Consider the following 13070-nt stretch of genomic DNA (forward strand, 5'->3'; position numbering starts at 1 on the left):
CAACGGTTCGTTCTGTTCACCTCTCGCTATCGTTTGCGAAGGTTGTTCAAATTTATTGTTCCGAAACTGTATTTTTCGGCGGCGTATCGCTAAGCACAGGCGAGGTTCGAGCCCGCAAACATCCTGGCACGCCCAAAAACCGTATCCGCGACGGGTTATGAATCAAGCTTTAAATCCAAATCCGGTAGCTACTGTAGATCAATGCGGGGCGAGGAAACAATGCCCTCTCCAATCGGCCTTTGTCCTCCGTTTCTCGTTTGCTTACCGATTCGAAACCTACACCCACCTATCGCGAGCACCGACTTTCATCTCGTGTTACGTCTATCGTTACGAGCATCGCGTTTGTATGCGCTCATATTCGCGCATCGCGTACATCCAACGCGCTCCGGGTATCTTGATACAAGCCTCCCTCGCAGACATTGTATTATTTAACCGAATTGTTCATTCTGGAGCATCTGTATCCTCGGATACGAAGCAACGCGGATATCCGTCGATTCTTGTCGTACTTGGGGACGAGAAACAGCGTTTTAACCCTTCTTCGATGCATCGAGTCGTAAATTAAGAGGCGTCCAGGTGCGAATGATAAAAAAATTCGTGGCTCATAGGGGACGATAAGACGAAACTTTCTTATTTTTTTGAGTTTATCCATAGGGTGTCTAGTTTCAGAGATAAAAATCGAGAACTTGGAAGAAGTTTCTTTTTCCTGAAATTCAACGAACTCTTAATTTTTGAATTTTTATTTTCGAAACTAGGCGCCCTATGAACAAACTGTAAATACGAAAAAGTTTCGTCTAGCCCTATAAGCTAATATTTTTCTCTGAGCCCATTTTTCGAGGGCACGCACGCCCTTCACAGCCAAAGGGTTAATAATTTAAGAGTCGATTTCTTGTCTCGAAGGCTCCTCGGGTTAAGAAAATCTCTTAGAAGAGAAAAAAGTATGGATGACGGGCAGAGTGAACGGTAAGAAATCGAACGGGACGCTGACATTCGACCTTCCCACGGCTCCAAATTTTGTCTTCCACCGTCCGTGCCCTTTGTCTGCCTTTTTCGATCCGGAACAATACGAGTGAATTATAGAGGCGTGCACCGCGTCGAGTGGGTATCGGCTCGAGGTCAAGAGTCCACGAGGAATGGAGGCCGAGCGGCATTTAGAGGTTTGCATTCCGACGATGGATTTTGATATCTGACCCTCTCCACCTGGAATCCGTTCCGATCGAACGAATCGGCTTGCCGCGAAATACCACGGGTCGATCCGATCTTTCCGCCGATCTCCGTCCAATATTTTTCGACCTTTCGATCTCCAACGTTTCGATTTGCTCGTCGTGCGTCGGGTCGACGTTTCCGCTTGTACTTGAAATTCTTTGGGAAATTCGCGTTCCAACGTTGCGCGTTCTTCGGAAGACGAGCGTTCCGTGATCGCGAGAGGATAGGAGATACGGTCGCGCTTACCTTCTCGCCACTGTCGCTTGGCAGATAGAAGACCAACACCGTAAGGAAGGAGATACCCATGCACGGTATTATAAGATTGACGGTGTAAAATAGAGTCTTCCGTCTCATGGTGATGTTGAACGTGATGTCGAGGTAAGGCTCGTCGCAGCACGTGTAAAATTTTTCGTTTCTGAAAATGAAAGGCGGGTAACGCTGTTAAGGGTAGACGCTCGCCGAGGTAGAATTGTTAGTCCGAAATCGAGTTGACGGACGTATGCATATATATCGGGCTCGTTTCTCCGCGAGCCAGTGCGTCGAAAACGTTCGCAGACGCTCCGGACGACGAGGGTCTGATTACGCTTTCCCGCTTGGACGATGTTTCGGGGACGGACGCCCGGTGGAAATTGGCTTAAATCCGGGGGAAATTGTCGCGGCGCGCGTCGAGTTAATTTGTCGAGAAACTGGACGACTTACCTCACGGCTGGGACTTCGAGGATGTCCCACTCGACGGAAGTATAAAACTCCGACAGATCGACGCCGATGTCGACGACGTTGCTGCCCTGGATTTCGTCGATGTGTCGAAGATCGACCTGCGGAGGATCGCGCACAGAACGGAAATAAGAAAACACGGGAAATTCGACTTTGGAAACGCGATACGTCGTTGAAAAGTACCTCGGTACGTAACGCCGGATCGTTTCGCGTACTGGAATTTAACTGGTACGCATAATGTAAGTTTTCCGGGCCAAGTTTCGTGCGATCGTATTCTACTTCAACTTCGCGTTACGCCTCGCTCCGCTGGTTACTCGAATCGCGATGTCAACGAGTAAGAAGACGCGAGCAAACTTACAACGTGGCGCGCGAGCTGAACCTTTAGCGAGAATCGTGCGTTCGGTTTTATTGGGACTCCGACTATTATTCTTATTCTCGTCGACCGTGCGAGTCTTACCATGCGTCGAGTTTGATCTATGCGGATCGGTGAACGTTCGGTTTGACAGAGTCTTGAAATAACCATGACAAAGCAGCTATTCCCGAAGGCTTCGACTCTTCGAAGCAGCTCCCAACTTTGTAGAATACGTTCGTAAGGGTGCAAAAATAGAAGATAACCCCGCATCGCAAAGGTTCGTTCAAAAGAACACGCTCCGTTTGAAGTCTGTCCTTTGAATCTCCGACTCGACGATTCTAATTGCTCCATCTTTCTTGAATATTCAGCGTCCGCCGTAAGGAACGATACGTTCGAATTAACGCTCGCCAATTCGTAAATGGATAGGCGTTACGGCGATAAAGATCAGCGGGAAATTGACACGAGCGTGTCAATTAGTTAATCGAGGAAGCGCCGCGGTATTACGGACTTGGTTATCTTTGATCCACTCGTGGGACGGAATGCCATTAGATGTTCCCGATATTCGCATCCATTTCTGTCCGTTAAGTCCGAGCTAACGAGATTCCCCGCTAAACTGCTCTGGAATCCTCGATTATTCCGTCGAGACAACGCTTGGAGGCCAAAGAGACCGTTATTCGTTCGAAATAAAATCCGCGGCTTTTTAAAACGCGATCAAACACTCGGAACATTCTTAAAACGTTACTCCGTTCAACGAGATGCTCGCCATTTATTTCCGCAACGCTTTTCCGTCGTTCTACGAGCTTCTACGTTCCCTCTCTTTTCATTAGAGCGACAGCGCTTTTCACCGAAGAAATAAACAAATTAATTCTGAATGATATCGAAGAAATACTCGAATGAAATACTTGAATCTCGACGAAGTTACAAAAATAGAGAGAGAACTGGGAATGAATGAGACAAAGAGTGTCCGTGATGCTTGAGCGAACGAATGGTTGGTTCGTAAGTTTGTTCGGTAAGAGAATCCGTTGAGACCAGTCACGCGGGCTACGCGACCGTCTCTAATCAAAGTTGGATCGTATACGTTAAATCGCACTTTTATTTTACACCCGATGACCGCCACAGTGGATATTTAGTGGATTCTGAAGCGCGATGCAATATATTCGCAATAATAACAATCTTCTCGCGGCGAAAACGATTTGTTTCCTGTTAACGTGCTCGCCGTTAATATACGTAGTTAACGAGAGGGCATAAAACTATCGAGGGATATTTACACGAAAGTGAAAACGTTAATTGCCTTAATTACCCTCGATATATTCCACCCGATACCAAAACATTACCAACAGTCGTTTCAACGCAAACCGCAACATCGGTCCCCTCCTACAAGAATTCTATGTAATGCGATCGAAAGATAAACAGAGACGTCCATGTCACTGTGCTCGTGTTGTCTATTGTGATTCGAACTAGACCAATTACACATTAATCGCGAATATCGTTAGAGGCTTGGCGTTCCGTCACGAAACTCACGAAGCTACTTGTTATATTTTTAAATGTTGGAAAGGATACTCCGTGAAAAACAGAACTCTGTTAAAATCGCGAACGCCTTTATTACGTGCCGGTTCGGTGTCGATTGCTTCGCGTAACGGGCCGGAGCGCTTACAAAATCGTCTTTTGTCTTTCAGGCCCACCAAGCATTCTTTTCTGACGAGCGCAATTTAAACGAACCGTATGTACATCACTAGCGTTACGAATAATAGTAAACCAAAATGAAATCCTAACGAAGGAACGTCAAACAAAGAGATTATACTTCTCAAGTTGTACTTCTCAAGTTGTACTTCTCAACGGCCCGTGAACTCGAAATGTTCATCTAGGTAAGAAATTCCCTGGTCGCTGGTCTCCTCGTCTTCGGGTCAGAAATTGACGACCCTCCGTGTAACTCGGTTGATCGTTAAAAGCATTCCACGTAATCATCCTTTACGGAATGTCCATTCGTACCTCGTAAACCTGATCGATAGGTATGCGCTTCTTATTAAACGTACTCGATGGATATCGCGTTGTGCGCTCAACGACGCATGGACAATAATCCCGTACACACAGACAAATGGATTATTCATTCTCGCGTATGGATATTTTACGCGATATGACGGGGCAAATCGTGGCGCATCGAGGAGCACGACAATCGTCGAGGAATAATAATGCGAAACGATCGCTCGTATGCCGCTTGTAGCTTCTTTATAGGTGCGTTCCTTCGTCGGTGAACGAGAGCCACGTTACTCGAGTTTAACAGAGATTGATTTCGCCTGGCATTATCTGTGATCGGCATCGTCGTTTATTATTGCTTCGCAACGGTGGAATTCACCGAGCCAATGAACGCGTGTCCGACGTTTTACCCGGTTGTTTGGTTTCAATCGCGGAGAACGACGCGAGTTTCGTTTTCCTAGAGTGGTGCGAAATATAAGTTTATTACCGATCGCGATCAAATTAAATAACGAATTAACTATATTATCTGGAAATACCACGAATTCATGTATTCCAACCAGCCAAGTGTCTCGTACAATTACTACGAATTAACTACGAATCAAGTACGATTAGCGAGTGGAAAAGCTTCGAAGGGCCTAGGACGTGTCGTCTACCTCTTCCAGGATTAATTTATATTTGGGTAAGTATCTCTCCGATCTTGGCAAAGGTGACTGCGCAGTCCTGTGCGAAATCCGGCGAGTTTCCTCGAGGAAAGACGTTACCGGTCGCTCCGAGAGGTACCAAGAGGAAAAAGTGCAGCGAGCGCGTACGATAAATTACTCCGTGTATCAGGGCGACGAGGTATTAATCATTGGAAATTTATGCGCGTTTCGTTCGGCGAACATCCGTGGCTCGCAGCGTACGAGTCTCATGAATAGTGATAAGCCGACTGGGTCTATTCGCATAACGCGTGCAATAACATGCAAATTAAACAAATGCTCGCTGCTTCCCCCCCGAAACGCGCGCGTTAATTCCACTTTCTTAATCTAATTTCCGGCTCTCTTCGTGCCAGTCGAGCGCACCGAAACTTTCTGCATCGCGTTTCGCGTTTTCGAATCGCTTCGAAACGCGTCCCAATTAAGGGTGCTTTCGAATACAGTATTCGGGGCGAGCGCAGTCTTCTGGTTATTATTAACGCTAAACCTACCACCACGGGACTTATATGCAACACGTATAAATCGTGTACGATTGTTTCTCATATGTTATTCAATTTAGTAGGACGCGAAATACTTTTGCGTTTAATTAAAAAAAGTGTTACGCTGCGTTGTGTGCTATTTAACGCTGCATCTCGCTGCATTATTTTGTGTAATATCGTATCGTGCTGCGTTACGTGCTCCTTAATGCTGTACCATTTTACATTACGTTGTTCTACCATGTATTATGCTCTAACTATTGTGTTCTACCTGTATTACGACTAGTAATCTCTCCGATCCCGGTCGAAATCGGTACAAAATGACGCCACGTTTAGCGTTAAAGTAGAATACGATCGATATACCAGGCCACTGGCGGTTACTTTTTCAAAACTGTGGAGAAATAATTTCTGGTGCCTCTACCTCCGGTACCCGTCTCCTTGTCCTTTCCTTGAACGTTTTCACGAGCTAGTCGCAGTTAAGTATAGGGTCGGGAGTCGAGGGTCGGACGGGAATAAGAAAACTAAAGGGCGAAGTTTACCTGGAAGCCATCGTAAGTCCACGAGCCGAACTTCATGACGCATGTCTGCTCGTCGAACGGAAAATATTCTACGTCGATTTCGCAGGAAGACTTGTATATCGCTGGTGGCTTCCACTCGACCCTTCCCGTGTAATTTAACGTCGCCTTCGTCGCCAGCGTCACCTCGAAATTACCGTCGGCACTGCGGGATCGAGAAAAGAAAAAGACGGATCACTCGATCGATCACGATCCGTTTCGACGTCGTTCAAACATTCGGACCTCGGGGGGGCGCCTCGAAAATTCCGAGAAAAAGCTCGATAGATCGTGGAACCATGTACTTACGCTTTCGCGTTCGCGATCCGCGTTTCGAGTTATAAATTCCAAGGGACAAAGTTTTCGAATAAGGATGTAAATGTACTCCCACGATCTGGAAACAGTCCTGACACGCGAAGGTAACCCGGCGGTAAGTTTAATTAACTTATCGGAAAGTTAATTAAAATATGAAGATAAAGATATTACAAGTACAAATTTCAAGTTTATCGCGACGAATAATTTACGAGGTGAAATATTTTAACGAGAAAGTGATTTTTCTCGCGCGATGTTAATTCGAACGACGAATAAACCCTTTGACTGCGGAACGAATTTTGCTGGAAATTCTAAGAGGCGCGGAGGTGTGAATTTACCAAAAAAAAAATGTATCAGGTTATAGGGAACGATGAGATGGAACTTTTTTATATTTACAGTTTATTCATAGGACGTTTAGTTTCAGAGATAAACATTGAAAACTTGGAAGACCTTTTTCCTGAAATCACCAACCAACTTTTACTTTTCAATTTTTATTTTTTGAAAGTAGGCGTCCTATGAACAAACTGTAAATATAAAAATGTCGTCTCGTCTCTTCGTCTCGTCTCTTCGTCTCGTCATCCCACGGGTAGATAAGAACGAGGGATAATCTTACTTGTTGTACAAAACTATATCGGGTCTCCATATATGATCGGATGGCACGTGCAGCATCTCCACCCCACCATATTCTTTCGGATCCCATTTTAACTTGTAATCGTACCACGACTGGAAATAAAACATTAAAATTCGATTATTTGCGATCACGTTCGAGGTCTCGCGCGGTCTTCCCCGACGGGATTACGTCTAGGTAAAGTTAAACGCTCGCGGATCAATTATAAGCTGGCTATTTATCGAAGGAACGAATCGTTGTATCGGAAAGCTGCTAGAAACCGGCGATAATTGAGAGTGGAACGAAGTTTTGATACCCTCGAGCTTCTTGGTTGTTCGAGGAATAAATCGAGTCGATGGCAGAGACAAACTCGAGAAGAGATCGTCGAATAAGAGTACACGCTCGAAGGAGAAACAACGATAGAAAAGCGAAACGTTTCGCGGGATTGTGTGCCGTGCGCCGTCATTCGCGGTACGCGTGCTCCGATTATCGTGCAGCGATTCGCTCTTTCAGCGTTTTCCGCGACGAATTGTTTCTGTCGAGCGTCGCCTGCCACCAGCAGAAAGCCTACTTTGTTCGCGGCGCTGAGCAGTTTTGACGTCTGTCAGAATCCACGCGGATCAGATTTCCAGTGAAATTAATTAAAGCGAAAGGAACGACGAATCGTGCCACCGATAGGATAAACGTCAAGCGAGACGTATCGGTTTACGGGCGGTCTAACGTGCTACTAAACCTTCGAGAAGAATTCAAGAAAAACATCGGAGGTTGTTTTCCTTAGTTATCAGGCCCACTTCTACAACATTACTAGACTATCGAGAAAAACGCGCAGTTTTACGAGCATGTTATTCTTTGCTGTACAATTTCATCGTCCAATTCTCTTCCGTGGCCTCTGTTCTCGCGTCGACGAAACCCAGTCAATCTCCATCGAGGGGATCTACGCCGTATTTGCAAACTATTAATCCATCGGGTAGCGTCGTTGAGTGACGACCACGGGTACACAACGGCGAAGCTCGATATGAAGCGTCGAGAGGAAAGTGGCGTTCCCGCGTACATTAATGAAGCATAACACCGTGTGTAACTAAGAAAGGGATCGTCGGGCCATCCTCGATAACTTTCACGTACGTTCCAGTGTGCCCAAGGAACCGCCGATTCGTCGATCGATTCCATCGACGCGTACGTGTAAAGAAGGCAAATCCCACTCCAGCCGGAGAATTATCGAGGGATTAACGTCGCGAACTTCCTATCGACGCGGTCAGACGAAACGTTCTCGAAGTAGTCCCTCTTTAACTTTCCGACGACCTATTCGAAATTTACAGCAGCCCCGAGGACGCAAGTGGAAACGTATACTGTAAGTTATTAAGGATTCGGAAGCTCGGCTAACTTGCCCCGAACGAAACAAGTCAACCAGCCCGTTATTCGGAGAAATGGTCACTGTCCAAATGGAAGGTACAAGTTATGTAGTTTCTACGTCTCGAGTCTACATTGGATCGAGCAGGCCGGAGATTAAATGGATGCGGACGTTAATGGTCGGACGGACGTTGTACGGTGCCTTATAAATGAAACGAAAATATTTATTGTAACAGAGCAAGTGCCACCTTCGATTAGAAGATATGAAAATATCGTACTCCACGTAACGACTAATTGAAGATCGACAAAGTTGACGGAGTAAAACGAAACGTGCTCGTGCCAATCTTCCTTTACAAAATATTCCTTTTGAGGTACGAGCGTCAGCATACGCCGCTCCTACGGCCAGAGAGGTCGAGAATTTCCGCGATTTGTGCGAAATACTAACGAAAAATTCGCGAAAGGTGACTGCACGAGGACGAACCGAATCTGTCTTACGTAATCTAGCATCCGAAAGTGGGTTGCACGGTTCACCGGACTTATTTTGCGACTCTCCAAGTTTCTAGTCGATTCCCGTTTTACCAGCTGTGCTTCTCTGGCCGCGCTTATATAGACTGTTTCGGAACCCCGTAAGTCAAACTTATCCGAATAACAAAAGTTCCAAAACGCTGTTTGAGAAAATATCATTCTCCAACTTTCTAGAGCAGTTACGACTCGCGCCTATAGAATCGACGAGCATGTTACACAGTGTATCTATCCACGGTTATTTGTAAATGCGTATCGAAGGAGTGGCTAGCTGTTAAACTTGAAAGGAACTAACAGAAACGAAGATACAAGTCGTAATATAGATCTGTAAACAAGTCGACGTACCTGTTCGACCCAGAGGTTCGTCGTCATGATCTGATTCTTCAGGTTCTGCAAAGAAATCGGAGAATTACGGACGTACAACCGCGTTCCGCGCAAGCGCTACGTTGCTTGTAAAATACTTTTTCGTTTTTATTCGGAGGACTCGTTAATTTCACGGCGAGTCTCATTCACCGGTGTCGGCTAATTTGGAAACTCACTACGTCGATCAACTGCGAGAGTTTGAGCTTGATTTTAACGGTGAGGGCGTCTGTGACGTTGACCACTGGACGAACCAGCTTGTTGTAGTTCGACAGGAGGTCGTCGTACAGTCGCTTCGCGTCCGGATTTCCTGAGCATCCTGCAACAACCACGTAAAACGACGATGAACCGTCGCTCACGAATAACGACGAATTTCTTAACAATTTAGAGAGAAAAAAAGAAAAAAAAAAAAGATACACATGTCGAATCGAATAACCTCCTCCTTTTCGAAGTCGGTTAAAAAACAGAGATATTAAATGTGATGGCTCGAACGAAAGCGAAAATTTCGATCAAACTTGAAACACGATTCACTTCGATCACGAGTCGGACTCGTTAAGTTTAGTGCGAGTCATTCGGGGACACAGGTTTGTCGCGGTTTTTTTCCGAGTTTCAACGTGGCGCAAGGGGTTAAGCGCGAAAGCGTTGTGAAAAGTGGCCGGGACGAGCGTTTATTTCCGCGTAATTCGTCGCGTCTTTGTCCAAGATATATTTGTTACGGAGGTAGAAAATGCAAACAGAGATTTCGTGTGTGGTTTCGAACCAAGAGAAGAGGTAAACGCTGTCGCGAGAAAGGATCGAGGCAAACTCGTGGCGCTTAATACGCGAAAGAGGAAAGGGTACGGAACTTCGTTTCTCCGTTATCCCGTTGCCTCGGACCTTGCCTTTCCCGAGCACAGCGCTTTACGCGTGTTTCAAACGACGTTCAGTCTCGAGCATTTCGCGGGACCGTAGCCGACGGCGAAACAAGCCGCGGTAAATTTACTATCGTTTATGAAGTCTCTTTCATGGTTCGCAATCTGCATCCGCAATGAAACATGATCACGCCGCGTTAACCCAATTCGAGTATGCTAACGCGCTATTTGCGGATTAAATAAGCCCAAACTAACGCTCAATCGTGTCTCTGGTAACGCTGTTGCTGTTGTTGTTGTTGTTGTTGTTGTTTCGTGCTGTTGACACGCGTCGATTACCATTAACCGTTAAATACAGTGCACGTAGTATAGTATCGTCGTACGTTTAGTTTTTTCGAGGTTCGGGTTGTAGATCCTCGATCTCTGTTTATCGTTTTCATTAATTTCGTAATAGATTTCGTTGGCACTGCACGGCGGATATTATTTATCGTTTCCGAACGCTATATTATCGGTGTTTTACGAGGTTCCTGGAGCGGTACCAGGATGGTTCATAATACGCTTCAACGTACATGGAACAACGCTAGCAACGATTTCAATTCTGAAGCGGTGCCAGAGGATCTTTACGATACACCTTGCGCGCACACGACCACAGAAACGACGCGCTCGTGTCACAGAGTTCTTGCAAAACACGGGGGGAATGCAAAAGCAGAATAAGTGGCATAAACTTATGAGACGACCTAATAAATGAATCGATTGTATAATATATCATTTCTACATCGCATATAAGAAACTACATAAAAATTTGAAAACTGTGGTAGATTTAGTGTCGAGAGACCGTCATCTATCCGTCGACTACGCGATTGTATAATATTTCTGCACCGTTACAGACGAGACGTAACCTTCTTCCGTGACGAGAGATAATATTTCCGTTCGAATCGAGTCGCAATCCGTCGCGAAATACAGTGGATCGGAAACGTAATGATAACCAGCTGCGCGAACAGACGGCCGTCGATTCGATCGCAGTCTTTCGCGAATAATCGGTCAACTAGCCGGAAATTACGTGCCCCACGAACGTGCCAGGTCGGTTTTCGAGAGACCTGCGTCGAATCTGAGAGAGAAGAATCGTTTCAATCGTTTCTCGATAGCAAAATACGATATTTTATTCGGAAGATTATTATCATCTTGGAACGTCGTTATCGTGCTCGCGCCGAGGGAAAAGTATTACCGTTGGTGATCTGCTAGGACAAAATACGTCCGCCTTTACGAAAATGTGAAGAATAAACACGTTTAGAGTGTAACTCAAACTCGAATAAAATCGTTTAAAAAATATACATACATTTGTGATACGAATACAAGCGCGTTAGGTCGTTCCGTCAACGATTCGTTCGGCAGCGCAAACGTTGGTATCCAGATGGACACGGAAAGTGACGGAACACATGGCCGACGAGCAGAGCGGATTTACGCTAATCGTGCAAGTAGTATTGGCCCGTGTATGTCAGCCGCGACACAGAGGGCCTGGGCTGACTACGTAAGTAGTATCGGCACGCGCACGTCGGCCAAGTTGATCAGACCGGACCGATCGCGTATAAGTAGTATCGAACCGTGCGTTTCACATAAATACGGTAAACGTGGACCGACCACGCGAGTAGCGTAAGCTCGCGTCAGGTACGTTTAGCAAACGTGGCCGGACATCGTAAGTAGTATTTACCCAGTCGCTCGAGTTTCCACTCGTCACAAAAACCTTGACAAAAATATAACCAAAGACGTCTAGTCATTAATCGCGACAATCTCGGTAATCGTACCATCGTCCAGCGCTATTTCCCCTCGTTAAACCTGATCGACGGGGAAAGGAACGAGGGTAACTTCTTTTTTTTTTCCGGTATCGATTCGACACGTTTCCCGGACGAAGGGGGGGAAGAAATAACGACTCGGGAACGGACAAAGGTGCATTTGTTATCGACAACGCGACAACGAATAAAAATTCATTTCGAAGCGGATTTCGTCGGTCTCCCGCGCGTTAATGGAATCGGATGAGCGCAACTTTTTCTCTCGAGCGATTACGCCCGAGAGAAAAATTGTGAAAACGTAGGAACGCTCGTGGGAAAGAGCGCGATACCGATCGCCGGTCGGAAACGATCGACGAGCACGCACGTCGGTTTCGTATCGTTTCTGGTAATCCGTAGACCGAGGGATCCTCGGAAGCAGGATTCTCCTTTTAATCGGTACAATGGAGAGCGGAATCAAGAAGAAATACTATCGGAACGATCGGTCGGCGAATCGACTCCCGTGAAATCGTTGCTCCGATCTAGTGGCTTCGAGTTCGCCATTAAGAACGAGCGCCGTATTACCTACGCGATATTGCATTTTGCGCGGGACGGGATTGCTCGATGAGCCGGACATATCGAGAAATATCGAGTCCCGCGCCGTGCGCCGGAGACGTTTAAAAGACACTTTATTCGAAAACTCGAGTATCCACTTACCCGTTGTTTATTTCCCTGGAAAAAGGAACGGGCGAGTTTTCAGGATTTTCAGCGAGAGAACGGCAGCGAGACAGATACGAACGGAGGAACGAGTCGGGTTATCGATGCAACGCCGTGAACGCCGGCCCGATGAAGGTTCGCATATCATTATGTTCTCGGGTTCGAGTTTCAGTTCCCGCGTCGAGGGCCACTCGACGTTACGATATCGCGCCGGAATTCTGTATCGACGTCGATCGCGCGCTCTTAGCTGCGAATTTAAGCATCGGGGGATGTTTCCGTGACGTAACGGTCGCTGCCATTCACGAGCGTTTCGATACGTTCAACAGGCTGGATATTAGCGGGAGCGCAGAGCCAAAGTAGAATGAGATCGTAACTATCCAGACGCGAAGAACCCGCAAACGGTTAGATAAATAGAACTCGGTTACGCGCGGAATACACTCGCGTTAACTAGGTAAGAGTATTAGACCGTGTTTACACAAATACGTGTAAGTTGGCCAGGAGTAATGAGCCAAGTAGGAAGAGATCTCGTTTGCACTGGGAAATTGGTGGAATGCGAATGCGATTACGGCGAGAAGGACAATGGTATCGTACAGACGACTCGGTTAGATAGTTTTAGGATGGACGAAAGG

The 13070-nt window shown here is 46.3% G+C and overlaps 1 protein-coding gene across 6 annotated transcripts in view; it reads right to left on the bottom strand.

Annotated features, from left to right (window-relative positions):
* Nucleotides 1-13070, bottom strand: part of LOC128872267 (acetylcholine receptor subunit alpha-like) — a 73178-nt gene that overhangs the window by 6105 nt on the left and 54003 nt on the right. For 4 of the 6 annotated variants that reach the window (XM_054114772.1, XM_054114770.1, XM_054114767.1 and 1 more), the window contains 6 exons: nucleotides 9293-9432; nucleotides 9099-9143; nucleotides 6891-7000; nucleotides 5954-6134; nucleotides 1903-2018; nucleotides 1450-1618 (listed from right to left, as the gene is read on the bottom strand). In XM_054114772.1, coding sequence (XP_053970747.1) covers nucleotides 1450-1618; nucleotides 1903-2018; nucleotides 5954-6134; nucleotides 6891-7000; nucleotides 9099-9143; nucleotides 9293-9432 — 761 coding nt within the window. Of the gene's footprint in view, nucleotides 1-1449; nucleotides 1619-1902; nucleotides 2019-5953; nucleotides 6135-6890; nucleotides 7001-9098; nucleotides 9144-9214; nucleotides 9433-13070 lie in introns of those variants that run through there. The other 2 variants (XM_054114771.1, XM_054114773.1) reach the window with 2 other exon arrangements.

This window comes from Hylaeus volcanicus, chromosome 2 (genome assembly GCF_026283585.1).
Source record: "Hylaeus volcanicus isolate JK05 chromosome 2, UHH_iyHylVolc1.0_haploid, whole genome shotgun sequence".
Lineage (NCBI taxonomy): Eukaryota > Metazoa > Arthropoda > Insecta > Hymenoptera > Colletidae > Hylaeus > Hylaeus volcanicus.